At 44.5% G+C, this 27920-nt stretch overlaps 1 protein-coding gene across 3 annotated transcripts; it reads left to right on the top strand.

Annotated features, from left to right (window-relative positions):
* The first annotated feature begins 164 nt into the window (after positions 1–164).
* On the top strand, positions 165–27706 carry ABTB1 (ankyrin repeat and BTB domain containing 1). Of its 3 annotated transcripts, none has more exons than XM_005522070.3 (12): positions 168–348; positions 2058–2120; positions 3160–3215; positions 4266–4410; positions 6297–6456; positions 7347–7392; positions 8380–8496; positions 13238–13353; positions 18641–18739; positions 19307–19474; positions 22278–22478; positions 24244–27706. In XM_005522070.3, the coding sequence occupies exons 1-12, from the start codon at positions 293–295 to the stop codon at positions 24448–24450; spliced, it is 1434 nt and encodes a 477-aa protein (XP_005522127.1). In that variant the 5' UTR covers positions 168–292; the 3' UTR covers positions 24451–27706. The 3 variants fall into 3 exon arrangements, with proteins under 3 accessions (XP_087917938.1, XP_005522127.1, XP_087917939.1); XM_088061813.1 differs by lacking the exon at positions 168–348 and adding an exon at positions 563–684; XM_088061812.1 differs by lacking the exon at positions 22278–22478 and having other exon boundaries at positions 165–348.
* Positions 27707–27920: the final 214 nt, after the last annotated feature.

The raw sequence follows: 27920 nt of genomic DNA, 5'->3' as shown, positions 1-27920 counted from the left end.
GTCCCCTCGGTTTGTTACAGAGCAGGTCCCCTTTTCCCGAGCCCCGGTTCCGAGCAGGCCCCTTCCCCCGAGCCCCGCGGCTCCCCGCGCAGCGCGGCCGGCAGTTGTTCCTCCGGGCCGCAGGGGGCGCTGCGCGGGGCCGGGCGGGGCCGGGCGGGCGGTGCCTCCGCTGTGTTTACAGCGCCCGCCGCTCCCGCCCCGCTCCCGCTGCCCCTCGGCCCGACCCGGCCCGCAGCCGCTCCTCTGCACTCCGCGTCAATGCGGCGCCGCCGCCCCGCGGCCTGGCTCGGCCATGGACACCAGCGACCTATTCACCAGCTGCAAGAAGGGCGACGTGAGCCGCGTGCGGTGAGCCGGGCCGGGGAGCGGGTCCCTCGCACCTGCGTGCGCCTTTAACCGCCCTGGTCACCGGGGCGAGCGGGGCCGGGCCTGTCGGGGCGGCCTGGCCTCGCCGGGACGTGTTCACCTGAAGCTCGTCCCGGCCTCCCAGGGCGGCCGCGGTGCCGGGGTGCTGAAAGGGCAGTTTGTTTCTCGTACATAAATGCAGCTTGTTCGCACGCCGAGGAGCTGGATGTGCACCAGGTCTTTGCCGGGGTGCTTAGGTTCGGGTGAGCTGCCTGGTTCCGGCAGGTGTCTGAGTGTCAGACGGTCGCTGCGTACTCGTGGGTGTGGATGCTGCCTGTGGTAAATGTCCTTGCGCAAGGCTCCTCTCCAGCTGCTCCTTCTTTACCGTTGGAAATGCTATTTGCGTTGGTAGGAAGCTGGGTCCCTGGGACGCGATCGTCATGGAAATGTTTAGACGCCTTGTGCTGTAGACTGTAGGAGTATCTCTGAGAAATATGGGGTACTAAAATTTCAGGTCAAGTTTCCTTGCTCATCTCAAAGCGGCACAGCTTAACTGCTGTGATTTCGGATCAGGAGGCAGATGGGCTTTTTGTCTGCAGGGTGGGTGAATGCAAGGTCTGGGGTTTACAACAGGCTCTTTTCCTGGTTAATTTTCGTGGTTTGAATCTAAAACTGTTCTTCACTCTCTTATCCTACTTGATTCTTCTATCTCTTAATGTGTGATATGCCAGATAATCAAATCAACCTCTCTTTCAAGGTGCTTGCTAGTGAAGGGTAAGTGTGTATATGGATAAAGTCTGGAGAGCATTGTTATCTCTTGTGATTGTGTTAGATTAAATCATTGCAAGCAGTAAATTGCAGGTTTACTGTAGAAGAAGGGGCCTGAGGGATGGCCTTCAGAGGTTTAAGATGACCTGTATAGAAGTAATGGTGGAGAAATGAGAGTCTGAGAGTGCTGTCAGAGCAGGAGGGACAAACTGACCACATGGGACTGAGTAGAAAGGAGCTGAGTTGCTTGATATGTTGAATGTGGTCAGAGAAACCTGACCACATTCATTTGAAGTTTGAGACAGCACAGGTGAAGGGAGTGAAAGAGAGGACTCATGTGGTGAGTGATAAAAAAACAAAACTTGAGCCAGGCTGTGCAGGAGATTTGTCTGCAAGGTAAAGCCCAGCTTCTAGAGATGTCAAAGAGGGAGTGTTGGCAGCATTGGATCTAGCCCAAATGTGCAGGACAAGGAAGTGGCAGGATTTAAGAGCAGTCTGGAGTGACACTGATGTTGTTGCTTTTGTCAGGAGAAGCCCTGAGCAGGATGGGAGTCCAAACTTGGCCTTGTAAAATTGGCCACTTCTTTGTAAACATCCAGGCTGGGAGCATTGCTGGGGAATGTGAAGGTACTGCAGAAGTACTCAGGCTTCTTTTGAAGTTGCTGCCCTGTTAGAGATGTGTTTGATTACCCTCTTTCTTTCCCCATGTGCACCACTTAAAATTGAAGGAAGCTGCCAGGCCATGCTGTAGAACACCATTATTTGGGTTGAAGATTTGGCTGATGCCCCACCAGACACAGCTGACAGTTCCTCAAGTCCAGTGCAAGATCCTGTCATACCCTTGGAAGTTACTCTATGAACTTGAAGTTACATCTTCTGAAAGAGGAGAATGTGACTGAGTAGCTGCATGAAGTTATAACTTTGCTCTCTCCCTTTTCTTCCAGATACCTTCTTGAACAGCGAGATGTGGAAATTAATGTCCGTGATAAGTGGGACAGTACACCCCTGTGAGTGCTACAGCCTGGAGCACTGGCTGGGTGGGGGGTAGGGCCTTCAGAGCTCCTTTACTCTCTCTGCATGCGCAGCCATGAGCACTATTACAAAATGTCTCAGGTTCTGCTTTTGTGGAGCTTTGGCTACTTCTCTTCCCTGTGGGTGGGTGCTGTGCTAAATGTGTCTTTGTCTCCCCTTTTGACTGGGGCTTGCTGTAGTCATGCTCACAAGCAGGGTTTTGTGACCAAATTACTTGGATTAAGCACTCTGCTCTTGGCTAAATTAGGCTTTTGCCCCACCAAAGTCTGTAGCATTCTAGCATGTCTTTTCAGGTGAAAGCTTGGCCTAGTAAAATGCCAGGTGACTGTGGGATCACAGTCTGTCTGTCAGTGGGTAATGAGGAACCCCCTGGAGGGGCTGAGGAATGTGCTGTGAGCTTGTTACCTCCCCACAGTTCCCAAGTACATTTAGACATCTGCAATATATTTAGAGTACAGAGTAACTTTACAAAGTAAAGTTACAAACAAACATTTGCCTGCTGCACTGTGTTTTACAGAATTCTCCTAGTTGGTAGGACAATTTGAGGTCCTTGTGGAAGAGAAAACAAAACTCGTTGGAGTAGAACTTCAAGAGGTAGATTTGCTGCACATCCAGTGCGGGTGCTGTTCCCTCCTTGGCATAGCATGCAGCAGTCAGACTGACAACAGAAGGAGCGTTTTTGAGAATTCATTGGACTACTGAGTGCCCATGAAATGATCTCCATTAAAATGAGGATGGATTTGGCAGCTGGTGGTGCAACAGAAGATGCTGAGCCCAGTCTGGGACCTTGAGATCTCCTTGCAGTGCCTAGGATTGCTGGGAACAGATCTTGCTTAGTCTGTTCCTGGGATCAGACTTCTGTGCTATTTGGTAGCAATTCCTCACTCCTATGAGGAGCTGTCTCCCAAGCTTCTCAGGGATGCTCAGTGCTGTGATCTATGTGTGGTGATGTGCCAAAACACTGAATTTTGCTTCCTACTGCATCTCTAATTTTCTTTCTCTCGTTATTGTCAGGTATTATGCCTGTCTGTGTGGACATGAGGAGCTTGTACGTTATCTTCTAGCCAATGGTGAGCAAAAGTGCCCTGATATGGGTGCAGTGTCTTTCTCTGGTCCATTGGGATTGTATGTCCTTTTAGCTGTCCCTTGTGGAAACTTCTTTTGTTACAACCAACCATCTGATCAGTGATCTCAGGCTACAGAGGGAGCCCTGCACACAACTTCATGGGCTCTTTTGCAGGCCATTTGCTTGAATTTCCTTCTTGAAATTGCTTGAAATTTCTTGATTTGCTTGAAATATTGAAAATGCACAGAAAGGGAAGCTGTCTGTGATGGCTCAAGGCAGCATGACTCCCTGAAATCACAGCTGATGTTTTGTGAGGATGCAGTGGTGTTGGGAATATGCTGATCTAAAAGTTGTATTTCATAGGAAGAATTGTCTGTGTAAAACTTTCTTGTACTCTACTTGTAGTCTGGCTTTGTAAGCAGGACTTAAAGTGAAATGCAAGGGATTTTGTTAGTCTCAAGCAAAGCAAGACCAGTTCTTCAGGCCAAGTGCTTGCCCATTTGGTTCTCATCACCCAAATCCCCCTAGGTACTGATAGTGTTTTGCCAGAGGAACCAGAGTGCAGAGTCACATCTCAAAAGGTTTGGTTTTCTACTGCATTCCCAGCATCTTAATCAACCACTTGTGTAATTCCAAATACGAAAATGCAAATGCCCTCCAAATTTCGAGCAATTTCTAACATAAAGAGGCATTTCCTGTCTTATACAAAGCAGAAATACTTTTTAGGAGGAGTTAACAGTCCAAGAAATAATTGCACTCTTTGTACTGTGTGATTTGTCTTCCCAGAACACTACTGGAGCCATGCTGGGAGGCTTTTTACACGTGTCAGTTTGAACAAGTCATGACTTCCTCAGAAAGGGATTTGGCTGTGGGAGAGCAGCTTTGGATTGTACACATGTGAGGGAAGCTCAGTTTTTGTTAATATGCTCAGCAGCAGAGGGGACACAGTGAAGCATGTCAGCAGCCAGAAGTCACACTCATTTAGTGACCATCTGGGGACAGTGGAGAAGGAACTAACTCTGCCTGCTGGCATGTGCCTGTGGTTGTTTTACAGGAGCAAAGTGTGAGGCAAACACTTTTGATGGAGAGCGTTGTTTGTACGGAGCTCTGAGTGATGCCATCCGCCGGCTGCTGAAGGAGTACAAACAAATCACAGCCAAGTGCATGAAGAGAGACTACTATGATGTCTTCCTGCAGCGGTAAGGACATGAGGCATGTGCACAGCATCCCATCATCCTTCCTGAGCTGTTCTGCATATTTGAGCTCTCTGTTCAGGGCAGCTTTGAAAGGCAGCTGATCAGTACTCTCTCTCATTCCTGGGCATGTAGAGCTTCCTAAGGGATGTTCCTCTGTGCCCTAAGGGATGATCTCCAGGTGTGTGTGTGCATAGCCTCCAGTGAGTTTGGTACAGACTCCAGAGTCAGCAGAAAGCTGGTCTGTATAATGCAGAAGCACTAAGTTGTCATCCTTGACTGTCAGACCGAAATCAGATCACTGAAAGCACATCAACAATTCAGGATAGTATGTCAACTGAAACTTAAGTTTCAGGCCTGAAGGTACTATAGCTTGAAAGCTGAAATTTTCAACACTGATAAAATGTTTCTCATTTGTCAGAGTACTTTAAGAAGCCTCAGTTCTTTCTTTTAGGTTATTAAAATTCGTTAAGATACTTCTAAAAGTTGCCTGTCCCACATTGTACTAGAGCTTGAGTGGCACCCTAACTTACTCAGGAGTAGAGGAAGAGTTTCAAGCTTTTCTTCTTGCTGTTTCTCTATCTTGGTTACTCTGATGTTACTACAGACTTACTGGTTGTTGGGTTTTTTCCCCTTTTTATTTCCAATTGGACTGACTTACAGATGTTAGAACCTCGTTGTGTTTTTTTTAAATCTTTGAAACTGGAGTGTTAATAAGTCCTCAAAAAATCTGACAGTCTTCCCAGTACTACAGTGTCCTAATTTCTGAAGCTGTAGGAAAAGAGGGGAGGAAGGAAACTCATTTATCTGAGTAAAATCAGATTCTGTGTTCCAGAGAAGTAGAATTTTGCAGGGTGGTTTATTACTGTCCTGGTAACTGTGGCTCAGATGGTGCGGTGTTGAGCATACATGAAAGCTAAAATGTGCTGGTTTCTGCTTCTCATTCAAGCAGACCTTTTGTTAAAATTGAAACAAAGATCAACAGCTGGGGGGCAAAAAGTAAAAACCTAATGCTTCTGTTTGGTTTGGGGCAAGACACTTAGAAGGAAGGGTGTGCTAGTGGCAGGAGATTGAGATTGACATTCAAGACTTTTAACAACATCTCCGTGTGTGATTCCACACCTTCCTATTCACCAGTCCAGCTCTCTAGAAGGAGCTTGATGCTTGATGTCCACCTGATTTGACCTCTTAAGGATGTTTGTGAGGATATATATTCAAGGAGTGATGGGCAGTAGAAAACAATGCTGATGGTTGCTGTAAACTCTAGAAGTAGCAGTGTTGGCTTTTTTCCTTTTTAAGAATGAGGGTATAGGCATGCAGGTGTAAACAAGGCCCACTCTGATGTGGTAATTGCCTGCATTTCATGCCTGTCACATCCTTCCTTCTTCTGAGAGTGGGTGACATCAAGCCCTCTCTACTTGTTACATGGTGAAAATGTGCACACTGACAATGTCCAGAGAGCAGGAAAGTTGTATCTTAGTAGCAGGGTAGTTCTTTTTGAAAGTGTGTGATTTTGCAGGGCTTTTTTTTTTTTTGACATCTGACAATTTAAAAGCAATATTAACTTTTGAAGATGTGTTTGGGGGCAACTAGTTCCACTTTAAAATCTGTTCCCAGTGTTCAGGTGTTCACCTAAGGCAGGAAGATTTGATTCTCCATCCTCCCTGTTGCACTAACAAAACTTCTCTGAATTATGGAAGGGAGTGAGACATCCCAGTCCAGTATGTGAAGTACCAGCCCCCATGCAGGCCTTCCTGCTGGGCATGGAGAGACTGCAATGCTCAGGGGTATTTGTTCATTTAGACCTAATTGTACCATGTTCCCTACTAGCATTAGTCCATTCTTTCCTTTCTCATCCTACAGTGAGTTTCCCTTCTGTCTGTTCCTCACAGGTTGCTGGAGCAGGGTTACCAGAGTGACATTGTTTTCATTGTTCATGGCAAATCCTTCTGTGCCCACCGCTGCATCCTCAGCGCTCGCAGCGCCTACTTTGCGGAGATGTTTGAGACCAAGTGGAAGGGGAAAAACATGATAGTGTTGAAGCACCCACTGGTGAGCAAGGCTGTGCTTCCAGTTCTTTCCTTTCTTTTGCTCTTCCTGCTGTGTGGGGGAAAGTGAGTTTGAGGGTTAACTTTCACAGTGAATAGCTCCTGGGGCTCAGAATGACCCTAGTTGAGGAGAAGGGCTTGTGGAGGCACTTTATGCAGTAAAATTACATCTTTTTCAGATAACAAAAGGCTGCAGATTGCATACCTTCCCTTTGTTCCCTCTGTCATGGACTCAAACATATCTTAATTAATTGCGGTAGCAGGTAGCTGTTACCATCTGCCAGCTGTGTCACAACCCCTCTCTGGGATGAGTTGAGTCTATCTAATTCCTGGTGGACAGGTGGTCTGTGGTGAAGACATCACCTCCATAATTTGCCCTAATTGAGTCCCTTTTGTTGCCTTTGCAGCAAGAAGTAAATAGGCCATAAGTGCATTCCATCCATTAGGCACCAATACTCTGGCATACGTTTCTGTAACTTGACGCTGGCAGTGCAGATCCTCTTGTGACAAACATAATTCCCATTTCTCAGAACACTACTCTCCTCTCTCTTTGTACAAGTGTCTTTCCTCTGGAATTAGGAAGATGTGGAAATGTTTATGATCAGCAAAAACCTGGATTTTGCAGAGCCTGTATTACAACCATGTCTCTCGAGTTCCTCCATTAATCAGGTCCTGTCTCCTGAGGTACCTGAGGGATTAGTATTAGTTGAAACAGTAAGGAACTGTTAAGCCAGGTGGAGTGGCTGACATTAGTTACGTGAGGAGCAAGGAAATTACGTGCAGTGTGTGAGTTCTTACTTAAGGGTTTTTTTTTCACTTGTTCAGGATCATGTTTCAAACTTACTGTTGAATTCGTGGTGATTCCAAATGTAACTTTCTCTTGTTTTATTTTAGATTAACCCAGCAGCCTTTGGTGCTCTTCTGCAGTATCTATACACAGGTAAAGGACCTTACCCTCTGGTGTTTGTTTACATGGCTGGCACATGTCTGTGCCTCTGCACAGGCTTGCACTCAGAAGTGTTTGGGTGCTTGAGTTGCCAACAAATCCCTTCTGCTGGCAGAAGGGGAGAATGTGAGCAATCACCGGCTCTTCCAAGATGTTTGTACCTTTTGCCAGTTGTTATCTTGCCAGTAATTATACAGTCAATTAAAACCAAAATCAGCTTAGGTTGATTGGCTGGGTGGATTTGGAGACTGTATTTTTTACTTAAGGAAGGAAAATCTATCATCTGGTACAGCAGCTTCCTAAGGTGGTAAAAAGCCAGTTTCCCATGTAGGACATTTTCAGTTTGGCAAACCTGAGCGGTGTGTGCCAAATGCTTTGACTACTTTCTAACATTTTTTCTGAACAGAAGTTGATCCTAAACCTTCTATGAAAGTGCCCACTTGTAGGCATGCTAAATGCTGAGCTATCTCAGGCCAGGAGGTGGTGCCAGAAATTAACATTGTCTTTAAAGCTCTTCTTTTCCAATAGTGTGTTCAGAAATGTCTCTTTCCACATTTTCAGTGCTTGTGAAGGATCCTGGGAAGAAAACTTGTGAGCCTAAAGTCTATTCTTACCCAAAGGCAGATAGTCAATAGTGGCAGTCATGTCTTCTGCTGCTGTGCTGCTGTTTTTTGATTTTCTGAGGGAAGTAGACATGTTTTGTGTAGGCTGTTTGGTCTTTTAGACTCTTGAATGAAGCTATTAGGGTAAACTCTGGAAAGTGGAAATGTGAATTAAATGCCAAACTGTTATTTATTTAAGTAGTGGGTGGTGGTAGAATACTGTGTCTTAGTTTCTGGGACTGAGTTGTAAGTGGATGCTGAAAAGTGAGGCAGTGTATCTAATTACTGAGTTTCGTACCAAGCCTTCAGACCTTATTTTTGCCATTTTTATACCTAAGTCCTGTGGATTAAGAGAGCTGACTGCATTTCTTCTTGACAGGTCGTCTGGATATTGACGTAGAATATGTCAGTGATTGCAAGAGGTTGGCCAAGCAGTGCCGCCTGCAGGACCTCATCGATGATTTGGAGACCAAATGTAAAAAAGTCTATGAATTTGGTAAGCATTTGACTTGCTGTTGTCTCTGCTGTGCCTGTGTGCCCTTTCAGGGAGAAACAGAAAAGTTTGATGGTGGATGTTTCGTGGTGTCCTTGGGGCTTCCAGAAAATTATTCTGTTGTGGAATTTCCAGGTTTGCATGATAGTTTTCAGTCATGGCCTTTCTGCAGGGCAGCTGTAGTAGTTTCTGACACATGCATGTTTATAATTTATATTGAATTTGTAGTATAGCAGCCATGGCAGGAGGACTTTACTGTGGTTGCCAAACATTCAGTTGAGCATGGTGGAGTATATACTGGCGAGTGCCTTCCAACAGGGATCTTGTTTAAATCCCCAGGAAGATAAAAAAATATACAGTTAGTATTTTATATATATCTTATATTTATAAATTTATAAAGAAAATAGAAGTATTTTATATATATAAAATAAGTAATTTTCTGCATTTATCTGACCCCTAACCAAAGCAAAATGTTTGATAATTGGCCCAAAATGGATGCAGAGGGAGATATAACACTTTTTTAAAAGCAGAGAAGTATTTCTGAAAGCATGTGTATATTAGTAACACATGAATGTGCCAAACCTTAAATGAAACCATCCTTTATTTAAGGACTTTTTGTTATCCAAATAACTTGTGATCTAATCATGACATAAGCTTATTGCATGAAGACCAGCAGCTGGAGTTTATCATTCATCTCCTTAGCTCAAGCTAATGGATACGTGAAGAGCAATCAGAACAGCACAAGTGGTGTTAGTCACGAAGCAGAAAAAATTACCAGATAACAAAACCTTCAGGCTGAAAGCTCTTGATTCTCGTTCCATGCTCTGACTTAACTACTTTACTTTAATCAAGTTAATTTTCATTTGAGACTCCAGTCTATAGTTCAAAGTCAATAGCATCTTCCCTGATCTAAAAGGCAGGGGTGTAGCTGTTCCACCTTTTCCTTTTGAATACAAGTTGTGATTATTCAGCCTCCTGAAGCTGCAGGACGTAACTGATAGAATACTTCTGGCTCAAGAAATTCCTCATCTGCAAATCACATGGGAAGTATTACCATGTGCAGGTCTCCCTTTACACATGTGCAGTTGTTTGGTGGTGGTGGGGTACAAGATTATTATGGTAAGCTGTTCCCATGTAGACCAGGGTAAAAGTCCTTATGGAAGCTGTGTCACAGGTCTTACTTTTGCTATGTAAACATGGACCTGAGGAGATTAGAAATGCATTTCTTGGTATCTACAAAAACTGCAAAGTATCAGTTTGTATTAAATAAGTGGCTGAGAAAGGGAGTGGTGAAAGAATATAAAATAAAAGCTACTCAGAAATCAGGTAACAAAATTAACTTGTGTCATCTTTTAAGATCAGAGTAATTCAGTGAGATGCCAGAGATCTGTTTTTCCCTTTTTATCTTTTTCTCCCAGGATCTAGCTGAGACAGTCCACTTTAATTCATTTAGTTGAAATCTCATATTATATTGTGGAAGGAAAAGAAAGTGCTTAAATCTGTGAACTGCAAAAAAGCTGACTTCTTGGTGGGTTTTCAAATGGAAAATAATGAAGTAAAGTTTCAGGTTAGTTGGAAAGCACCACTTGGAATTATAATGGCACTGGACAAATCATTTAACTTCTGTGTTCTTTGGGGAGGGAACAGTTCTTTAATTTTGAGGCCTGACAGAAGACTATCAGTGGGTGGTTTAAAGCACTGATAGAAGTACTAGTCTTGATTTTTATTTATGACAGGTTGGATTCAAACAAATAGAAAACTGTTAAAAGTTTGTTTCTTAAATCTCACGTGGAAGCCAGAAAAATTTGATTCTGCAGAAAGACGTATATATAAGAGTTACAGAAGTTAAAAAATTGGAAAGATCTTAGAACACATCATGTCTGGCACTTGACCAAGCATGTCTGTTTCTTTGAGTGTTTGAGGAACCTCTGCCTGTTCCGAGTACATGCTGTGGAACAGACATCTGATTTAGGTCTGCAGAGCAGGGTCATGCGTTGCATCTGTATTATGAAGTTGAAGTAAGAAAACAAGATGGACTCAAGCCTCTGCAGCTCCACTGGATAATTGCAGTGTCTGTGATCTCATTATCTAGAGTTAATCAGTATTTCAAAAGCACTTAGTATCTTGGCATACACAGACAGTACTACATGAAGATGACCCAGTGCCTTCTGTTGCACCTGAGATATATTTGGGTGTGAATGCTTACCTGTTTTCCCCTGTGTGTATATTGTGGCTATAACAAGAAAAAATTATTGCAGTGTTTGGAAGAGCTCAAACAATTTGTCCAGATTAAGACATAATCCTTCCTTTAGAGGTCCTGTATTAGAAAACAAATATTCTGCAGTTACTTCAGCAAGTTTTAGGGCAAAAAGGGTGAGAGCAAGGTTTGAGATGCTTATCTTTGTAGTAAAGACACTGGATGTGCAGAATCTGTGGTTGTAGCTAGTTATACCATTGGGAAGAAGGTGCATTTGAGTGCGGCATAATTTTGAAGGTTTTGGAGTTTAGTGTGGTTTATTTGCTCTAATGTTCTGTGGTACACTGGCTCAGTTTAATCAGAAGACTACAAAGAAGTATTGAGCAGGAAAACCAAGGCAGGTGATACATTGGTAGGTGATGTTCAGTGCTATACAGATGTGCTAGACTGGGAAGAAACCCAGTCTCAATCTCACCTGCAGTTTGGTTACTCCCTTCAGCTCCTTGCATTATTTATGTTGCTTCTTTCAGAGACCACTCCATTCATCTTTTTTGTGTTTCTCTTCCATGGTCCCTGCTGCTAGCTGGCAGCCAGCAGCTTATTCCTATTTCACAACTTTGATTTTTGTTGTCTCTGTTAGGAAGGATTTTCCTGTGATACCAAATGCTGTGCCCTTAGATTTGAGACATGCAGTGTCTGAATAGATTTGCTTCCCAGAAAAATCACTGTTCTTTTGTGTCACTGGGAAAATGCACAGATGCTCTGTGGATCCCAAGAACTCTTTGCCTTGACTACTACTTAAAACTTGCTGAGTCCATTAGCAATTACTGAGCCTGACCTGGTGACTGTTACAATAAGTACTACAGAAATACAAGTGTTCCTCTCTGCCATTTCTAATTGCAAAGTAAGAAATTTTCTTCTCTCATGCTGATGTTGTAAGTGATCAGGACTTTTTGTGAAAGTGCACTCACTCTGGTTTGTGTTGGTGCCAGGCCTCCTCTTAGCTTATTTACCCTGGAAGTCATCCTTCTGAGGGTAGCATTTTGTGCTAAAAGGGCAGCCTGTCTCCTGGCTGGTGAGCTTTGTGTGTAGCAATCATGGTATCTGACTATTTTGTACTGGTAGATTATCCTTCCCTTTCCAGAAATCTTTCTGGGATATGTGGCCTATGGAGAGGTACAGTGGTGACATATTTGAAGGGTACAGCAGTGATGTGGAGGAGGGGGTGGAGATCTTGTTTTGTGGTACATCGTGGTCTTGTTTCGCCCACGACCCAATAGAGTCATCTGATGGAGCTCATGTAATGCTGTGCAAAATGTCAGGAGAAATGAGGTCTCAAGGTGGCGTGATTCACCTGTGAGGGGTTTTAATGTGGTGAATCATACCTGTCAGAAATTCTTCTGAATGCTTTGGAGTTAACTCTGTCTCTCTGGCTCCCAACAGTACCATAAGGCTTCCTCACCACAACTTTGCATTTTCCTGTGGTGCTCTATCTTTTTTCACATGCTTCCTTGTATGCCAGGGACTCTTGAATGTCTTACGTGCTCCAGTTCTTCCCTCAAGCCATGCTGACCTGGGAGCAAAGCTCAGGTGGTGAGCTGAGGTGGTGGAGCAAGGTAACCAGCAACAAGAAAGGCTGTGCCCATCGTATCATAGTGGGTCTGCTTTGGGCTGCCACTCATTTGAAGTTAGGGTTGGCTTCCGTGGGCTCCACAACAACTTTGGTCATAGCAAGATCACTAAAGTATGATCATGTGTTTTGCTTTCCCTTTAATGGGCTGTTTTATTGTGTAGGCTGATAAGACAGGAAGACACACTAGGTCTGAAAATGGCAAATGAAACAGCTCTGAATGGTCTGTTTGAGCTCTTTGATGGTAGTGATGCTTAGCTCAAGCACATGCAGGAGTCTGGGTACTTTGGGGTCTTTGTGCTTTAGGGATCTATAGATGGAGAGTAGAGGACAGACTCGTACCCGATGAACTTCCTGGCTAAACAAGAATAAATCCCTTTGTTCCCTGCAGTGAAATCAGGATGGCACAGCTGAAACGGGAGCCAGTGAAAGCACATGGCAGAGCAGAGAGGCATGGAAGCAGATTAATTTTAAAAACTCCCCAGCATGGGCTTTACCTTAGGTGACACTGTCAGCTGTAGGGGTGGTTGGGGAAGGCAGTGTGCGAGTTGCTGCTACAGGGATCAGGGCAGCCTTATCCATGGTCCTTAATTGTAATTGATGACGTGGATTCCAAACAGCAAATTGGGCTTGAAATATGCTTGTGACAACTTTGTTTCCCACAGTTGATACTCCAGCATAAGGAATTAAGTGGAGGTTCGAGGAGAGAGAATACATGCATTCCCTTCTAGCTCTGCTCACTGGCTGCATGGAGGGGTGCTGAATGTGTGTGTGCATAGAGGAATTGTGTGTGTTTTGCAGTAAAAGCTGAACAGCAATAATACTCTTTATCCTGGCGTGTCTTTTATCTAAATGGGAGAGAATGTTTGTAGAGGAATTCAGGCATCTCTGCTCTTTTGTTTTTTTGCTTCTTCCAGTCTCTTCCAAGCCAGGGACCTGTGTGAAAGTGCTGACGATTGAGCCCACAGGTAACTGCCGGCTGCAGGAAGATCTGGCTCTCCTGGCAGACTGCGCCCTGCCAGCTGAACTGCGGGTAGGGAGCACTTCTACTCCTTCTGGGTTCTCTGGGGCTGGGATATCTGCTCACTTGTGTCCAGTCACACATTGCTATACACACTTCAGTGCTTGCTTGTTTCTTGGTGCTCCAAATGCTGAAAGGCTTTTATTGCTTGGAAATGCTGTAAAATTGTGTAATGAGGCCATCAGTGCTGGTCTTTCCCCTTGGATACTCCCCCCAGCAGGGATCTTTGTAAATAAAACCCTTTCCATGTGGTTGGTGGGCATTTCCCCATTGAATACAATGGGACAAGGCCCCCACCTCTTCTCTTTGCCATCCTTGAGAATTAAAAATGTTGTAGCAGCAGGCATTGGTACCCAAAGGAATATAGCTGAAAAATGGCTTGCTGGGCTTGCTGGCTAGGTGCTGACACACTGCAATGGAGAGGTGCTTCCAAACCCTGAAAGTATTTCCAGCAGAAATATGAGTCCCTCTGAAGAGAATTTGACTTGACTGGCTATTGATCTACTTTTCCTAACTGTCTCTTGTCCCTCAGAAATAGCCCCCAGGCTGATGATGACTATGTTAAAATACCATCATATTATTAGTTAGGATCACATATGTGGATCTTCTCTCCCATTTGCAGAACAGGGTAACTATTAGTTGTGTTCATTCTTTCTGCATCTTGTGTTTTCTGTAATATCAGCAGATTCATTTTGGTCTTATGTATGTCCTTTTTTTTCCCACTGTCTTATACCAACCAACTGTATTTAATAATGTGGACTCACTTTAGGTGGCTGCTGTGCCCAGAGGTTGTGTGACTGAGTGATACTGCAAAGTTTTATTGCCTTTTCTCTTTCTGTTCCCTGCCAAATAGACCCGCCTAGTGCAGAGAGTGTGTGTGTGTGTTCATGGATAAGATTTCTTACCTTAATAAGCCAATATGTTTTGTGCTGGCCTTTTTCAGATCTATTTCACTATAGAGGGAGTTTTTTTTCCTCCATCAAGTTTACAGTGACCAGTTCAGAAATATTTCCTGTGTAACCTGCCTCCTCGAAATAACTACAATTTTTTTGTGGCTTTCAATATGCTTTTCTGTATGTTTGCAGGCTTTAAAGGGAGGTGATAGTATAAGTAAGCTTCAGATTACCTCTCCAGGAATTAAAAAAAGTATCAGGGACCCCAAAATAGTGAGATTTACATATATTTTAAGTCACTTCACAAATAAAAAGCATACTTCCTCTTTGACTGCTTGTTTCCAGACTTTGATGGCATACTCCTATTAAGTTGTTCTTCTAGAGTTTGAAACACTTTCCTTATTAATTCTTTCATGTAGAATAGGATCTGGAAGGAAAGGAGGAAACTTGGAACAATGTAATCATCTGACAGTGCTGTGAGTTGTGGTGTTCTTGCTGTGTTCATAGATTGGAATGAAGGCAGCATTAGAATTATTACAGCTGTACAAGTGAACACACACCTGTTCACTAGAGAATTTGTGCACAAGTGTGGGTTTGTTTAAGCTTGATAGAGTCTAAAAGAGTCCTATTTTTCTCTCTCTAGGTACTTCTTGTTTGTTTGTTTTTGTTTGTTTGTCATTTATCTCTTATTCTAATGTTTTCAAATTGTTCTGTGAATTGTGCGTCTTTGTTCTGAGACAGAGGCATTGCACATCCTCATTCTTGCAGGGTTTGCTGCCATACAAGGAATAGGATACAAACTATGTAACCTAAAATATGAGGAGCAACTGAGTAGTCACACACAGACATCCATATTCTGAAGAGAAACATACTTTTTTTCTTTTTTCCAGCCTATGCAGAGCAAAGTAGGTATTTGGCTTCTGGATAAAAGCCAGCAATTCCAGAATTTGGCAAGAAACATTTTGAGCTACTGCATGTCATGTAATGCCATATTATATGAAATGGGGATGTATTCAGCATTCTGTTTCAGTATAAACAAATAATTTGCATATAGTGTCTTTGATAATTGGATGATGTTTGAAACTTAGTGCATTCTAATTTCATGGTTAGTGATATCTTACACAACTAAAACAGTGATGAATGTTTGATATCTAATTACAGCTCATTGCTATTTTCTAGACTGAGAACTGTGTACTCTTTGAAATATCAAACACATTTATAATTCTGGTACCTTGTTTCTCTTTCCTGTTTGTGCGTGAAAGCCTTTTTTTTTTTTTTTCCCTTTGGTGTTTCCTTTTACAAGTGTGGTTGTTGTCTCTGTTTTGTTTTAAAGTAGTAAAGACCAGGATTTTTCTGTTGACAACAGCTGCTTCCTCAGTTCGTTGCAATAAAATTTAGTAGTGACAGATAAGTAAAATACCATGAAAAGCCAGGCAACTGTAAAAAACCATGTGGCTTCCCACTGCCTGCCTGGTTCTTCATTTCATGTTTGCCAGGTGACCTCTGAGTTAGACTCCAGGGCTTCCAGTATATTCCACTGTAGACACATGGTTTCCTCGTGTCTGTTTTTCAGTTATCAATTGAGATCTTATATTCCAAACCAAGAAGAAGTGACACTTAAAAGGATCAGAGTTTGCCATGAAATAAATACTGTTCTTACCATCCATATTGACTTGTGGTGTGGCTGCAAAAAAAGAGACCACTTGCCACTTTGGGGATAAAACTAGATCTTGTAATGCACAGGAAGAACAGTTTGAAACAAGTAGATGGGTTCCATCATGTCTGTCTGTACCTGTGTACTGTGCTTGCTTGTCCATGGCAGTGACTCCTGTGCTTTGCTTTGCCCATTTGGCAGAGGCAGATTAACTGAAATATTTACAACATGTTTTTAATTTAGGGGTTTTTCTGTATCCAATCCACTTGCATCTGGTTGTGCGCTGCTAATCTTCTCTTGGATCACCAACCCCTGTATTTTGTGTTGTAATTTATTTACAATTTTCTTGCAGAGATAATCTGGCCAAGGTACAAATTGCTGCCACTGATTTGTTTTGTATGTTTTTGCCTCCAGCAACATTTCTATGTAAGCTCTAATAGGAAATTTGTAGCAGTTGGTCTTCCACATATGATGATGGAGAGTGAGAGGATTCAGACTATTTCTATATGGTGATTAAGTTATTGTGAATGTGTTTGCACCTTGTAGGCTGGACTGTGCTGTGCTCCCTGGTTGACTTTGGCAGCTCTTTGCTTGGACAGAGGCCCATGAAGGAGGTTGTGTGAATAGGGGTGGTGGGAGGAATAAGCCAATATTCTGCAGGAAGAACTGGAAAAGATTAGATTCCTCAAGCATGACAAGGGAAGAGAGTAGAAGTGGTAGAGACTTGAAAGGCAGTAAAATGGAAAACTTTGCAAAGCCACTCCATGCTGAATAGGAGAAACAAAGACATGAACCTGCTTCTGTAGTAGGAATTGAAAATAACCTTGTAAACCTGAGCAGCAGAGTAGGGACCAGGAAAGGCTAGAAGCAGGAAATTTGGCCCAGAGGAATTTATAATTCAGGGGACAAACTCTGAGATAAATAAAATTCCCATATCCATTCCTGGAGGGATGGACTCATTTTAGAGATTTATGTTTGGACAATGAAAGGAGAGCAAAGAAGGGGTGCCATAGGAGATGTGGCATTTATCTCAATTAAAATTCCTGTGGCACAGAGTGGCATCTTGTCCAGGTTTGTTTCTAGGTTTGTTTTACCTGTGATGTGCCTGTAAATCTTTAGCCTTCAGATTTGTGTCAGAATTTGTAGGAAAGGACATGGAAGCTGTGGGCATAGGATGGAGAGAACAGCAAGGCAAACAGAGTGGACAGCTGCATCATGATAATGGTGTTTGTAACACATTGCCACAGAATGAGGATCTCCAGACCACGGACCAAGGACCAGAGCCTTGAAATAAGAGACACGGATAACAGTAAAATAGCAGCCTGGGGATCTACAAATGGGACAATTTCATCTCATCTTGTTGAGGTGGTGCCCTTTGTGTTGGGGCTGTTGCCCTTTGTGTTGCAGTTATATGAAAAGCAGGTGTTAGGTCAGGTTGGGCAGCATTCCTTGAATTGCTGCATCTCTTCTGGAACAGGAGTTGCCCAGTGGAGCAGGATTGCAGGAGAGAGGTGCTTCAGAGGGCCAGCATTACTGCAACAGCTGTATGTGCATGATTTGCATCACTGGGCTTCTCCTGTGATTAGGAATCAGAGGCTGCTGAGTGTTGCTGTGGACAAAGAGTGTGGTAGATGGGTCTAGATTGTCATGGTCAGTGGTGGTGTGAGCTTTCGCCAGCTCGATGCCTTGTCACATCCGAGAACATGTTTTGTGAGAAACCTCACTGAGCCTGGCTGAGAGCTCCCACCCAGTGTGTTCCAGTCTGTGCCTTTGTTTAGCTCAGCAGGGAGGAGTCATCTGGCTCCTCAGCAGAGCTGGAAGTCAGGTTGGAGGCCAGTGGGTTGGAAATGGACAGTCTGGTATTGTGAGTCCAGTCCTTATCATCAGCCCAGGGTTTTCTTGGGTGCAAATTTGAGATGTAATTTTCCTGAATAGAGGACAGCAGGAATAAACTGCTTATCCCAGGTACCTCAGGGACGTATTTGTGGAAGGCAAGAACCAGGGGAAACTTGAGTTTCCAGAGATTGTCTGGGTTATATGATTGTAAATAATTTTTTTTATTTTTTTGTTCTTGCAATTGAATTACACTGTATATAGAATAAGGTGAAAGGGAAAATATTTGGAAGTGTCACGTTAAAATAACATAAGGCAAACAGGTTTTTTTTTTTTTGGTGTATGCTGTCATTGTTGGCATGTGGGATTGGGTGGAGGTGTGTTGTTAAAATAATTCACTTGAGTATTAATACCACAACAGCACTATGTTTGGCTGCAAATCAAATAAAAAATCCAAAATGTGCTCTAGCAATGTTGGATTATTCAAGTGAGTCAATAATTGTAGCCAGACCGTTCCAAACTGGTGTATACATGGATGTAATCTATACATTATGTACTCAGTAAAAGACTGGTCCTAAGCTCCATTGTGCTTACTGTTGCATGAAACTTCACCTCCACCTAGTTATCTGCCTTGTTAGATGGCAGAGAAACACTTTCCAAAGGTGTATGGAGAGTCAGGAAATTACCATGGATAAAGGAGGCAGCTGCATCTTGTATCAGGAGTATTTCTTATCAGAAGTGCAAGTTCTTAATTTCCTGACATTGGAATCTGTGTTCAGAGCATCTCTGGTGCTCTGCACTGTGCTGAGAGAATAGAGGGATGGTATTTTCTGGGAAAACATAGGAGTCTGAACTAGGGACCCTGAGCATGTTTAAAGCAGGAATGTTAAAGGAAGGGTTTTCTGGTTTCTCTTCCTAGGTTGGTTTTGGTGAGTTGCCGTTTGACAGCACGGACAACTTCAACAGCTGTCCCGATGTGTGTTTCCGGGTGGAAGATTACAACTTCTTGTGCCATAAGGTATGTGCTTGTGCTGTACTTCCTTCTCCTCCCTTTTTGCCATGAATCTAGTCTACTTGTGTCCCACTCTCCTATGCTGGATACAGTCTGCAGAAGCAGCATTAATTCAGCTGGAAAACTGCATTTAAAGCATTTAACAAGGCAGCAAAGCCTGCCTTTCTTGCAGAGGTATGGAGATAAATTTGTAATTTCAGCTACAGCATTCACAGCTGCAAAATCTGCTGCTGCTGGCCTGAGTTCAGTGTCTGGAGAGAGGAATGTTTGAGCTGCAGATGAACAGCAGTAAGAATGAATTTTGAGCTCCAACCTCAACTCAAGGTCCTGCCCTAGTTCCATGCTAATTTTGAATCTCTTGAGTTTAATGTGTTTGTGGTTCTGAGGGTAGGCATGGATAGAATAAAGTCTAGAAAAATATTGGAGATACAGATTCAAAATGTAGGGAAAATCAAAGTTACAGAGTCTGAACTTCTGAAATATCTTTGAGCTGCTCTGGCTCTGATTGGTAGTGCCCATTGGTGTGGTGCAGTGAGCAAGATGTCAGCGTTTTGGTTTCTCATTCCTCTTCAGGCATTTTTCTGTGGTCGCAGTGATTATTTCAAAGCTCTCCTTGAAGATCATTTCAGTGAGAGTGAGGAGCTACAGACACAGCCCAGTATTCCTGTGGTGACTCTGCATAACATCTCAGAAGACATCTTCATTCGCATCCTCTACTACATCTACAGTGATGATACAGAGGTGAGGCCACCTGAGCTCTGAAGTGTTTTCAGCAGTATTTTTCTAAATCTGGAGTAGGGTGTGTGTGTATATTCTTAAATTTTACTGACCTGCTCTGCTACTTCACTTTTGTCTCAGGTATCCACGTACTGGGATGTGCTGTTAGCCAGGCAGGGTTGTAGTTCATATTCATGATGTTCAGGAAGCAAATCCCTAGTCTTTTATCCCACACTAAAAATCTGGAAGTGAGGTTGTATGCTGTTTATTGACATGATAAATGCATGGCTTTGCAGCTTTCCCTCTTGGGCTCTGTGGAAAGGTATGGGAAGCATCTACCAGTAGATGGCAGATTGAACACATTTGGAGACCTGGATAGGTTGAGAGATTCTGCTTATATACTCTTGGCATCGTAGCCTACTTTTCCATTTGTAGCAAGTCATTATTTCCACTGTTTATTACTGGGGTGGGCAAAGATGCCACTGGGAGACCAGTGCCTTGCTGTGCTCAGTATCACAAGCAGTAACAAAATAGCCCTAACCCACTCAGTTTTCAGCCTAATGGACAATGCAGTAAATCCCAGCGTTTAATTAGCTTCCTGCTTTGGTTTTGTGGCAAATGCTTTCAGCAGGTCTCGCTGCAAGATCCCAGAACACATTCTGGCATCAGAGCAGTGACTGGAGATGCTGATGCACCTGCCAGTGTCACTTCCCCCAAGCAGTGTTTGTGCTCTGAGTTAGGTGCCACATACAGAGAGTGCACACAGCTGTGACCTTGTTTCTGCTGATCTGTTCACCTCCAGGTAGCAGTGAGGAGAGATGTGTTTGGTAGGCAGCAAGGGCAGGATTGCTACTGGTATGCCAGAGAGCTGATCCTTCACTTGCCTGCACTCTTCCCTCAGCCACTTGCTGACAGGGCAGGCAGAGGGGGAAAGAAGCTGTTTGAAGATCTTCCTGACCGTGTTCCCTTGCACTTCTCCAGTCTGCCTGCTCTCGTCATGATGACTCACAGGAAGGATGTTTCCCAAGCAGCTATTCCTTTCCAAGGGGTACCTCAGCTGCTCTGTCTGGGCTTGGGTCAGGAGGACAGACCAACAACAGTGTGTAGGAGTTAAAAGGATCTTACTCATATGTTTCCTGTGCAGAATGGTGCATAGCTTGGGTTTCAAACCGAGCAGCCAAGATGTGAGCTTCTGCAGAGAGTTCACCTGTCATGAGAAACTAGCAGAAAAAATGGTCAGGAAGACAGGAATATAGCTCAAGATCCACATGTACATGTGGAGTGTTCTCCCTGTCCTGTGTTTCTCCAGCCAAGTATCAGCATTCTCAATTCTGTGTTTTTCTTTGCAAAGGGTTTATGGTGTCTCTCTGCCATGCAGTAGTGGCTGCGTTTGCAGTTAGGGAGAAGAGTGTGTGCAGAGGACATGAAGGGTTCCAGACACAAAGAGAAGTTGCTGATCAGAATACTTGTGTAGGCTTGAGGGCAGTTCTTGGAGGAGCGTTTGCCAGGTTTGTCCTTAATGAAGCAGTTGGGATCGGTACTACTGGCTCAAACACCTCCAGCTCCTGAGGTTGCCACAGCATATGAAGGGACAAAGCAGCACTTGATTAATAACCCCAAGAGCTTTTTTTACCCCATGTGCATACATAGCCCTTGTGGCATGGCTCTCCTACATCTTGTATTCTCCTGCCCAGCTGCTGCAGGGTGTTACACAGCTGGGTCACTTGCTGGGAGCTGTCTCTCCAAACACAGGTGCAGACAGCTGTTGGGGAAGAAAAAATTCAGCTGTTTGCAGTTGTCAAAGTGAACAGCCACACGTATAGATGTGCACAGCAGTGTGTTTGCTGCTCAGTAGTTATCAGGAGAGTGGACCAGGCTGCACCAGTTACCATTTCTCCATCCAGATCAGCTGCTTTGTCTCTAAATGCAAAGGCCCTTGCCTCCTCCACAGCCAGGGCATGCAGTGTCCTGCAGATCCACTGTAACAATGGATGTGGGTAACTGCAATTCACATTAGCAGGAACAGAAAGAGACTCTAGCTCTAGGTTAGATGCAGATGGCTGACAAAAATAGGATTTGCCCGGCCAGGGGGAAGAGGCTGAATGAAGCTGGAGGTGGTGTCTCCAACTTTATCTACAGGTTTTTTTTATCAGATTACTTGCAAGTAGCCAAGAGGGAAATGAGAAGGTGGTTCTCTTGCTTAAGAGCCTTTAAATGTTGAAGGCCATTCACAACAGTTTAAGTTTGGGCATCTGGTCCATTAATTTAGTCCATTCTGAAAGCATGTTAGAGCTCCACTAGTATTTGATGTGCAAAGTATGTTCTTATCCAGTTGGGCCTTGCTTACAGTTTATTTTGTTTTCAATTTTCTGTCCTTGAGTGTACCCCCTGTGCCAGGGAGGTTGTGCTTGCTCTTAAGAGATTTTTCCATATTTTTCACAAAATGCGAGTCCAGCGGTATAAAATGGAAGGCAAAATGTGGGGACAAGGTTCTCTGTCCTGCCAGCCTCTTCTGTTTGTCTCTTGGAAGTATATCTGGTAAAAGCGACCTGCCACTGTCACACTGAACTTTTTTTAGCAGCCAGGTGCACTTGGGTGTTTTAGCACTGCCCTGTGATTAGCTAGAGGGGTTACCTGCAGCATGAGAATCTCCCTGCTGCACTTCAAATTCCTCTGTGGTAACTGAGGAGGAGATGCAGCCTGAAGGACAGAGCTCCTGTCTGTCCATAGCCAACACTTGTCCAGTAATGGGCCAAACAGCACATTAGCTTGCCAGTGACAAGCAGTGTGCTTAGGACTGGGCAGTAACTCCCCTCTGCACTGCCAGCTGTCTCCAGAGAACGCCTATGACGTGCTGTGTGTGGCAGACATGTACCTGCTGCCCGGGCTCAAGCGCCTCTGTGGCAGGACCTTGGCACAAATCCTCGATGAGGACAACATCATCAGCATCTGGAGAATTGCAAAGCTGTTCCAGCTGACCCGACTGGAGGACCAGTGCACAGAGTACATGGCCAAGATCATCGAGAAGGTACTGAAACACTCCCCATGGCAGTGACCACGTATGCCCAAGTATCTGAGCTACAGAGACAACAGATTGAATGGTTGTACTTTGGTCTGTAGTTAATGGTTGTGCTCTCTGGATGAATGTGCTTCTGGAAAATGAGCAGTATTTAAGTAGCAAAGCACACGGTGAGTTAGGACAGAGGAGGAGGAGTGTGGCGGTACCTGATGTCACCAAAATAAGCCAGATTTTGGTCCCTGGCTAGCACATCCCTGTGGAATGTGGGGGTGAAAAAGTTGCCCAAAAAGCTTTGCAAGTACCAGGGGCAGGTGATTTCCACTGAACTTTCAGTGACTGTGCCCAAGTAGCCATGGTGTTGCCTGAATACACTAGCTGCAGCCTGGAGAAGCCAAAGGGGTGTGTAGGGGAGATCTGTGCAGGAAATGTTTTTTGGTGTCTCCTGGGGGAAATTCTTTCTGGCATAATGCTCTAGATAGGAGAAATCACTGTGACCTCTGATCTTCTCCAGGATGACAAATCAAATAGTAGAGTTTTGCTCAGTAGGTAATTTGCTGTCAAACAGCAAGAGGGAATGAATTTAACACTGAAGTTTTCCCTATGGGGTTCAATTTAAGTGTTAACCTGAGTGATTATAGCTTAGTCTCAGGACTCTTGGAAGAAGTTGCCATATGGAAAGATAAACTAGAACCTATGCGGGGTTTTTATGCTGAGACAGATCTTTATAAATGGCTTGTGCAGTTCACATGGGAATGTAACATTTTCACCTGCAGCTTGAAAGGTGTGAAATTATTTTTGTCATGAGAAAACAATGAAGGAAATGGTTCTGGGGCTTTTACTTTGTTCAGTGTATAGCTTGGGAATGATGGACACATCAGTGTGTATCCAGATTCTGGGTTCTGAAAAAGGATTTAAAAGATGCTGAATATCCCAAGTAGAGACCAGAGTAGGGCTTTGCTTGTGAGTTCTGCGTTCTCTAGCTTGAGTGGGAGTCCTTGAACCCAGCGCTGGCAGTGTGTCTTCTTAAGGGTGCTGGCACAGACAGAGCCACCCCAGCTGATGTTCAGACATCAGTGGTTGCCAGCATCCTGTGGAGATGCACTGATGGCAGCAGGGAGAGATTTTGGCAATGTGGTAGCAGAGCAGAGCTCGGGAACCTGCTGTGTCTGGGCACAGTTCAATAGTGTAGACAGATGGAACCTGCCTCTCACCCATCATCACACCACAAGTTCCTGGGGAACCGGATGCAGAATCATTCATGGGTGACCCAATTCTGTCAGGTTGAGTACAGAGCAGAGCTCTGCTGGTGGTGGTGGGGCTGAATCAAAGGAGGATAGTCATTTGTGGCTCCCAGTTCTGAAATGGGCACAAGCACCCACTGGCTTCTTTGCTAGAAGACATTGCCCAAAAGTGTCTGGCAACAACTCCTGGTTCCTGCTGGGGAGCCTTTTTGGGGGGAATATGGTGTATGTGCATGTGCCCCAGTACCAGAACCAGGGATGCTTAGTTAGAGGGTGTTACAGGTCAGTGTTGGAGGTGCAGATTGTCTTCAGTTGAGACTGTTTATTGTTGGAGTATTACTGTTTCCTTTGGATGGATGGCAGGATGCATCTCCAAGTGGTGTCTGTAGGAGGATTTGGGCCTCTGCATACTCTAGCTTTCCTTGCTTTCCTGTGGGATCCTTTAACAGTGTCTGAGACCATTATCCCAACCCTTTGCATCTCTTTACCTGTCTTCTTGTCTTCCTAATGGTTCTCTTGTCCTTCTGGTCCAGCTGGTGGAGTTGGAGGAGTTTGCAGCTGCTGTGAAGGAGAACGCAGAGGCCGTGGAGGAGCGGCAGGAGACTGACTCCATCCCTCTGGTTGATGACATCCGCTTCCACATCACCAGCAATGTGCAGACTTACAGTGCCATTGAGGAAGCCAACCAGAAACTTGAAGCTCTAGAAAACCTTCTGGCCAGTATAGGGCTTGAGTGCTGATGTGTGCAACCCCTGCCTGTCATATGCAGCCTGCACAGCCCTCACTGTGTTGGCTCAGAGTGCAAGAACATCTGAGTCTGAATGTCCTGCTTCCCATTCTTTGTCTTCCTTCCCATCCACCTTCAGGCATGGTTTCCTTTTAATTTATTTGTGTCTGGACATTTGCATTTCTGGTTTGTGTTTGGTTTTACTTTGTTTCTCCTTTCAGAAGTAGCTCCCAAAGCTCAGCCTCAGTCAGTAGCTACTCCTTTGTTCAATACACTGTGAGGAGGAGACTGTTGGGAATGGTGAGGGAGCTGTTCTGGGGACTTCCTGCTGCCTGGGGTTAGAACCCATCCCGGTCTGTGGTTCAGTAACACACTTCCAAAACTGGCTTATGCCAGAATATTTGTTGAATTACCAGCAGCAGGGGAAGAAAACTGGATTAAAATCTTAATAAGTATATATGGGAAAGGAGGTCAGCACTGTCACTGGCAGAACTAGGCAGTGCTTTCCTAACAGGGGCACAGAGGTATTTGGCTATGTGGAAGGCACTGTCTTCACCTGCTATTTTAGTACTTAGATGGAAGAAAACAAAAAAAGTGGTTTCCAGGTCTTCCCTAGATTTTCATTGCTTTGAAGTACTCAGAATTTAAAAGCTTCACTTTCTGAACAAGCATCTTTGGGAATACAGCAGAGACCAGAATCCTTGCATTCTTAGAAAGCAGTAGCTTTCAATGCACAAAAGAAGGGAGAGCAGCCCTCTTTAAGAGGGGAAGTAAATACCTTCTTCTTGGAAACAGCACTTTTCCCTTTATTTTTGTCCATTGTGGTCAGGCAAGGCTGACTTGCTGGTGGGTCTGGGAAGAGGGATCACTGGAAATCTTTTTTAAAAGGAAAGGCGCCTTTTGGGTCTCTCACAGGGCTGCTGTCCCACTCTATGACCTTTTGGCTTTGCTCAGCCTTGAGTGTTGTAGCTTCATTGTTCTCCAGGAAATTCACTGTTTGTACTAATGAATGTTTTTGAATCCGTATTCTGCAGTAGATCATGTTATCTTGTGTTGTCTGTCTGGATTCTTAATGAGGGTCATGGTGTTCCTTCTCCTTGGCACTAATTAGCAGGTGATAACCCTGCATAAAGCTGGCCTTGCCAAATGGGGTGCCCTTGGAACTGTCTGTCTCTGGAATGGTGTGTTGGGAAGAGTCTCGGGTCTCCAGGGTGTGCTTTCCCAAGCTGTGCTTTGGGAGGGAGAAGAGGCATTGAGTGAAGCACATGGTGATCCTGCACAGGCACTGGGCTGCCATGACCACCTCACACAATCATTTTGGTCACTTCCTGAGGCAAGAGCTTGAAGTATACTGTGCCAGGTGTGCTTTTATTAGGTGATGTGGGAACTGAGCAAGGATCCCCTGCAGCTTCAGGGTGTTGTTTTCTGCAGTGGTGGTGGTACCTCGCATAGCTAAAAGGTTTGGCTTTTTGGGGTTTGGCAGGGACTTCCTTCAGGTGTGAATGTATTGGGAGGATGGGTTTTTCTTCTTTGCTGATCTCACCAGGTGAGACTGATACCCCACAGCAAGTGAGAGCTGCAGCCTCACTGCCTGTACCTCTCGTGCACTGAAGCTGTCGGCAGGTACGTGGGCAGGCTCTGGGCACCGCCTGCACTAAGCAGGCTGCACTCAGCAGTGCCAGAGGGGACTCTGGGCTTTGGCCACTGTGCTTGGGGAAAGCCAGACTTCTGGCAAAATCATGTGTCAGGATTGAGTTGCACTTAACAGAAGCTGGGGATAGAGCTGGGGTGGGGGGAGCAGGGGTGAGGTTCATTGATATAATTAAACCCCAGATGCTTGTGCACTTTGTCATCTGTGTTTAAGTGGTGTCTCTGGGGCAGGGGATGGTGGTGGCAGGGCTATTCAAGCAGTGTGTGTTTCAATTCTGTTTGAAAACCCTTATGAAGAAGTGCAAGGACTTGTGGTTTGTTTTCTGCAGTCAGGGTAAGGGTGGAGGGTGTCCCACCATGTGCACGGGAGTTGTGCATGGAAGCAGGAAGCAGCAGGACTTCTGTCTGGGACAGTGACATGGAGAGGAGCTGTGCATTTCTTGTGTGATTTGTGCAATGTACCCCCATGTCCACCTCTAAGCTCAGCGTGTCTTTGATAGGACCACCAAAGAGCCCAGCACTACTGATGAAGCTATCTCCATGTACTAGGGGAGGGTGAAGGGCAATCGAAGCAGCTTTAATATGAAGTCACATATGTTTTGGAGAAAGAAGAGTGAAAGGAGAACTGCTTGTTTTTCTTGCTGAGTGGAGTGTCAGGCTCATGAAAATCTGCTACAGAAACCGGCAGCTTAACTCAGCTAGTTCAGTTCCCCTATGCTTCTCCTCAGTATATGGCTGAAGATAGCACTGAACATAAGCAGGATGTTTCGTTTATCACATCTCTTCTCCTCCTCCAGCAGAAATTCCACTTCTGACATCTTGGCTTTCCACAACAGTGGTTGTGACAGCTCACAAGGCTTGCACAGAGCCACCAGAGAACAGAATGTGTGGCCTTTGCCTTCTGCTTGTACTGAGTGAGATACAGAAGCAGGATTCTCAAGGAATGTGCTAATGCTTTTCTCTGCAGATGCCTCAGCTGCTAAAGCAAATGGACACTGGCAGTGGGCAAAGCAGGAGGAAGGCAGAGGAGGAGCAGCAGTGCTGGGAAACATTTTCCATATGGCTGCTCTTGAATAATTCCATTCCTACATCCTTAAGCGTGGAGCAAGTGAGGCTGCAGTTGTACATGTGGGAGAAAAGGTCAGCGTGGCCTTTTGATCTGCCTCCCCAGCAGTGCAAGTCCACGTGGGCTTCCAAGCAAATGCCTCATCTGTCTGTGTGCACTTAGTGGTCACATCTGTGAGGCCTGTCAGATTGTCCAATTACTGGGGATCCTTTAACTCCCCCCACTATCCCTTTTGGCAAAATAGGGCTATCCAAAAGCATGCATAAGCAGATGGTCAGCATGCGGGCAAGGTCTCTAATTAAGATAAGCCAGGACAAAACTTAGATTTGAATTCACTTTATTCTTGCTGCAAATAATTTTATCACAAAATAAAAACCTTCTGATTTTTCTTCTGTTGCCGGTGTCCTTTTTGTGTTTTGTTGCCTCTGTCCTTTTTATTTACTACTAGCCATTTGCCGAATCAAGAAGATTGTAAAATTTACTAGAGCGACATTATATTTAAGAAGAAACCTGTAAGCATGTGTGCAACAATAAAATAGTTTATTTCACTATATCTGCTCCAGCTGTGGTCTTTTTGTTACTGACTGACAAGATCAGTGTGGCTTTTGTGAAAGGGCTCTGTGGGCTCCTTCAGTTTCCCTTGTGCAGGCCAAGGACTGGTTCTGTACTGTGTGGCTTCCAAACAATGTGTACAGTCCTGACAGAACAGGTGAATAAAGCATTAACTCGTTTTTACTGTCTTCTTTCTCCAAGGATTATTCCCTTTC

Source organism: Pseudopodoces humilis, chromosome 13 (genome assembly GCF_049639895.1).
Source record: "Pseudopodoces humilis isolate 2021_Gansu_Grassland_sample_001 chromosome 13, ASM4963989v1, whole genome shotgun sequence".
Lineage (NCBI taxonomy): Eukaryota > Metazoa > Chordata > Aves > Passeriformes > Paridae > Pseudopodoces > Pseudopodoces humilis.
The sequence above is the reverse complement of the archived record's forward strand: the minus strand, read 5'-3'. Positions and strand labels throughout refer to the sequence as shown.

Coding starts and splice junctions, on each gene's coding strand:
- ABTB1 (XM_005522070.3), top strand. CDS start 293: ATGGACACCAGCGACCTATTCACCAGCTGCAAGAAGGGCGACGTGAGC. Junction 2,121..3,159: donor AAGTGGGACAGTACACCCCT/GTGAGTGCTACA, acceptor CGTTATTGTCAG/GTATTATGCCTGTCTGTGTG. Junction 13,354..18,640: donor CCCTGCCAGCTGAACTGCGG/GTAGGGAGCACT, acceptor TTCTCTTCCTAG/GTTGGTTTTGGTGAGTTGCC.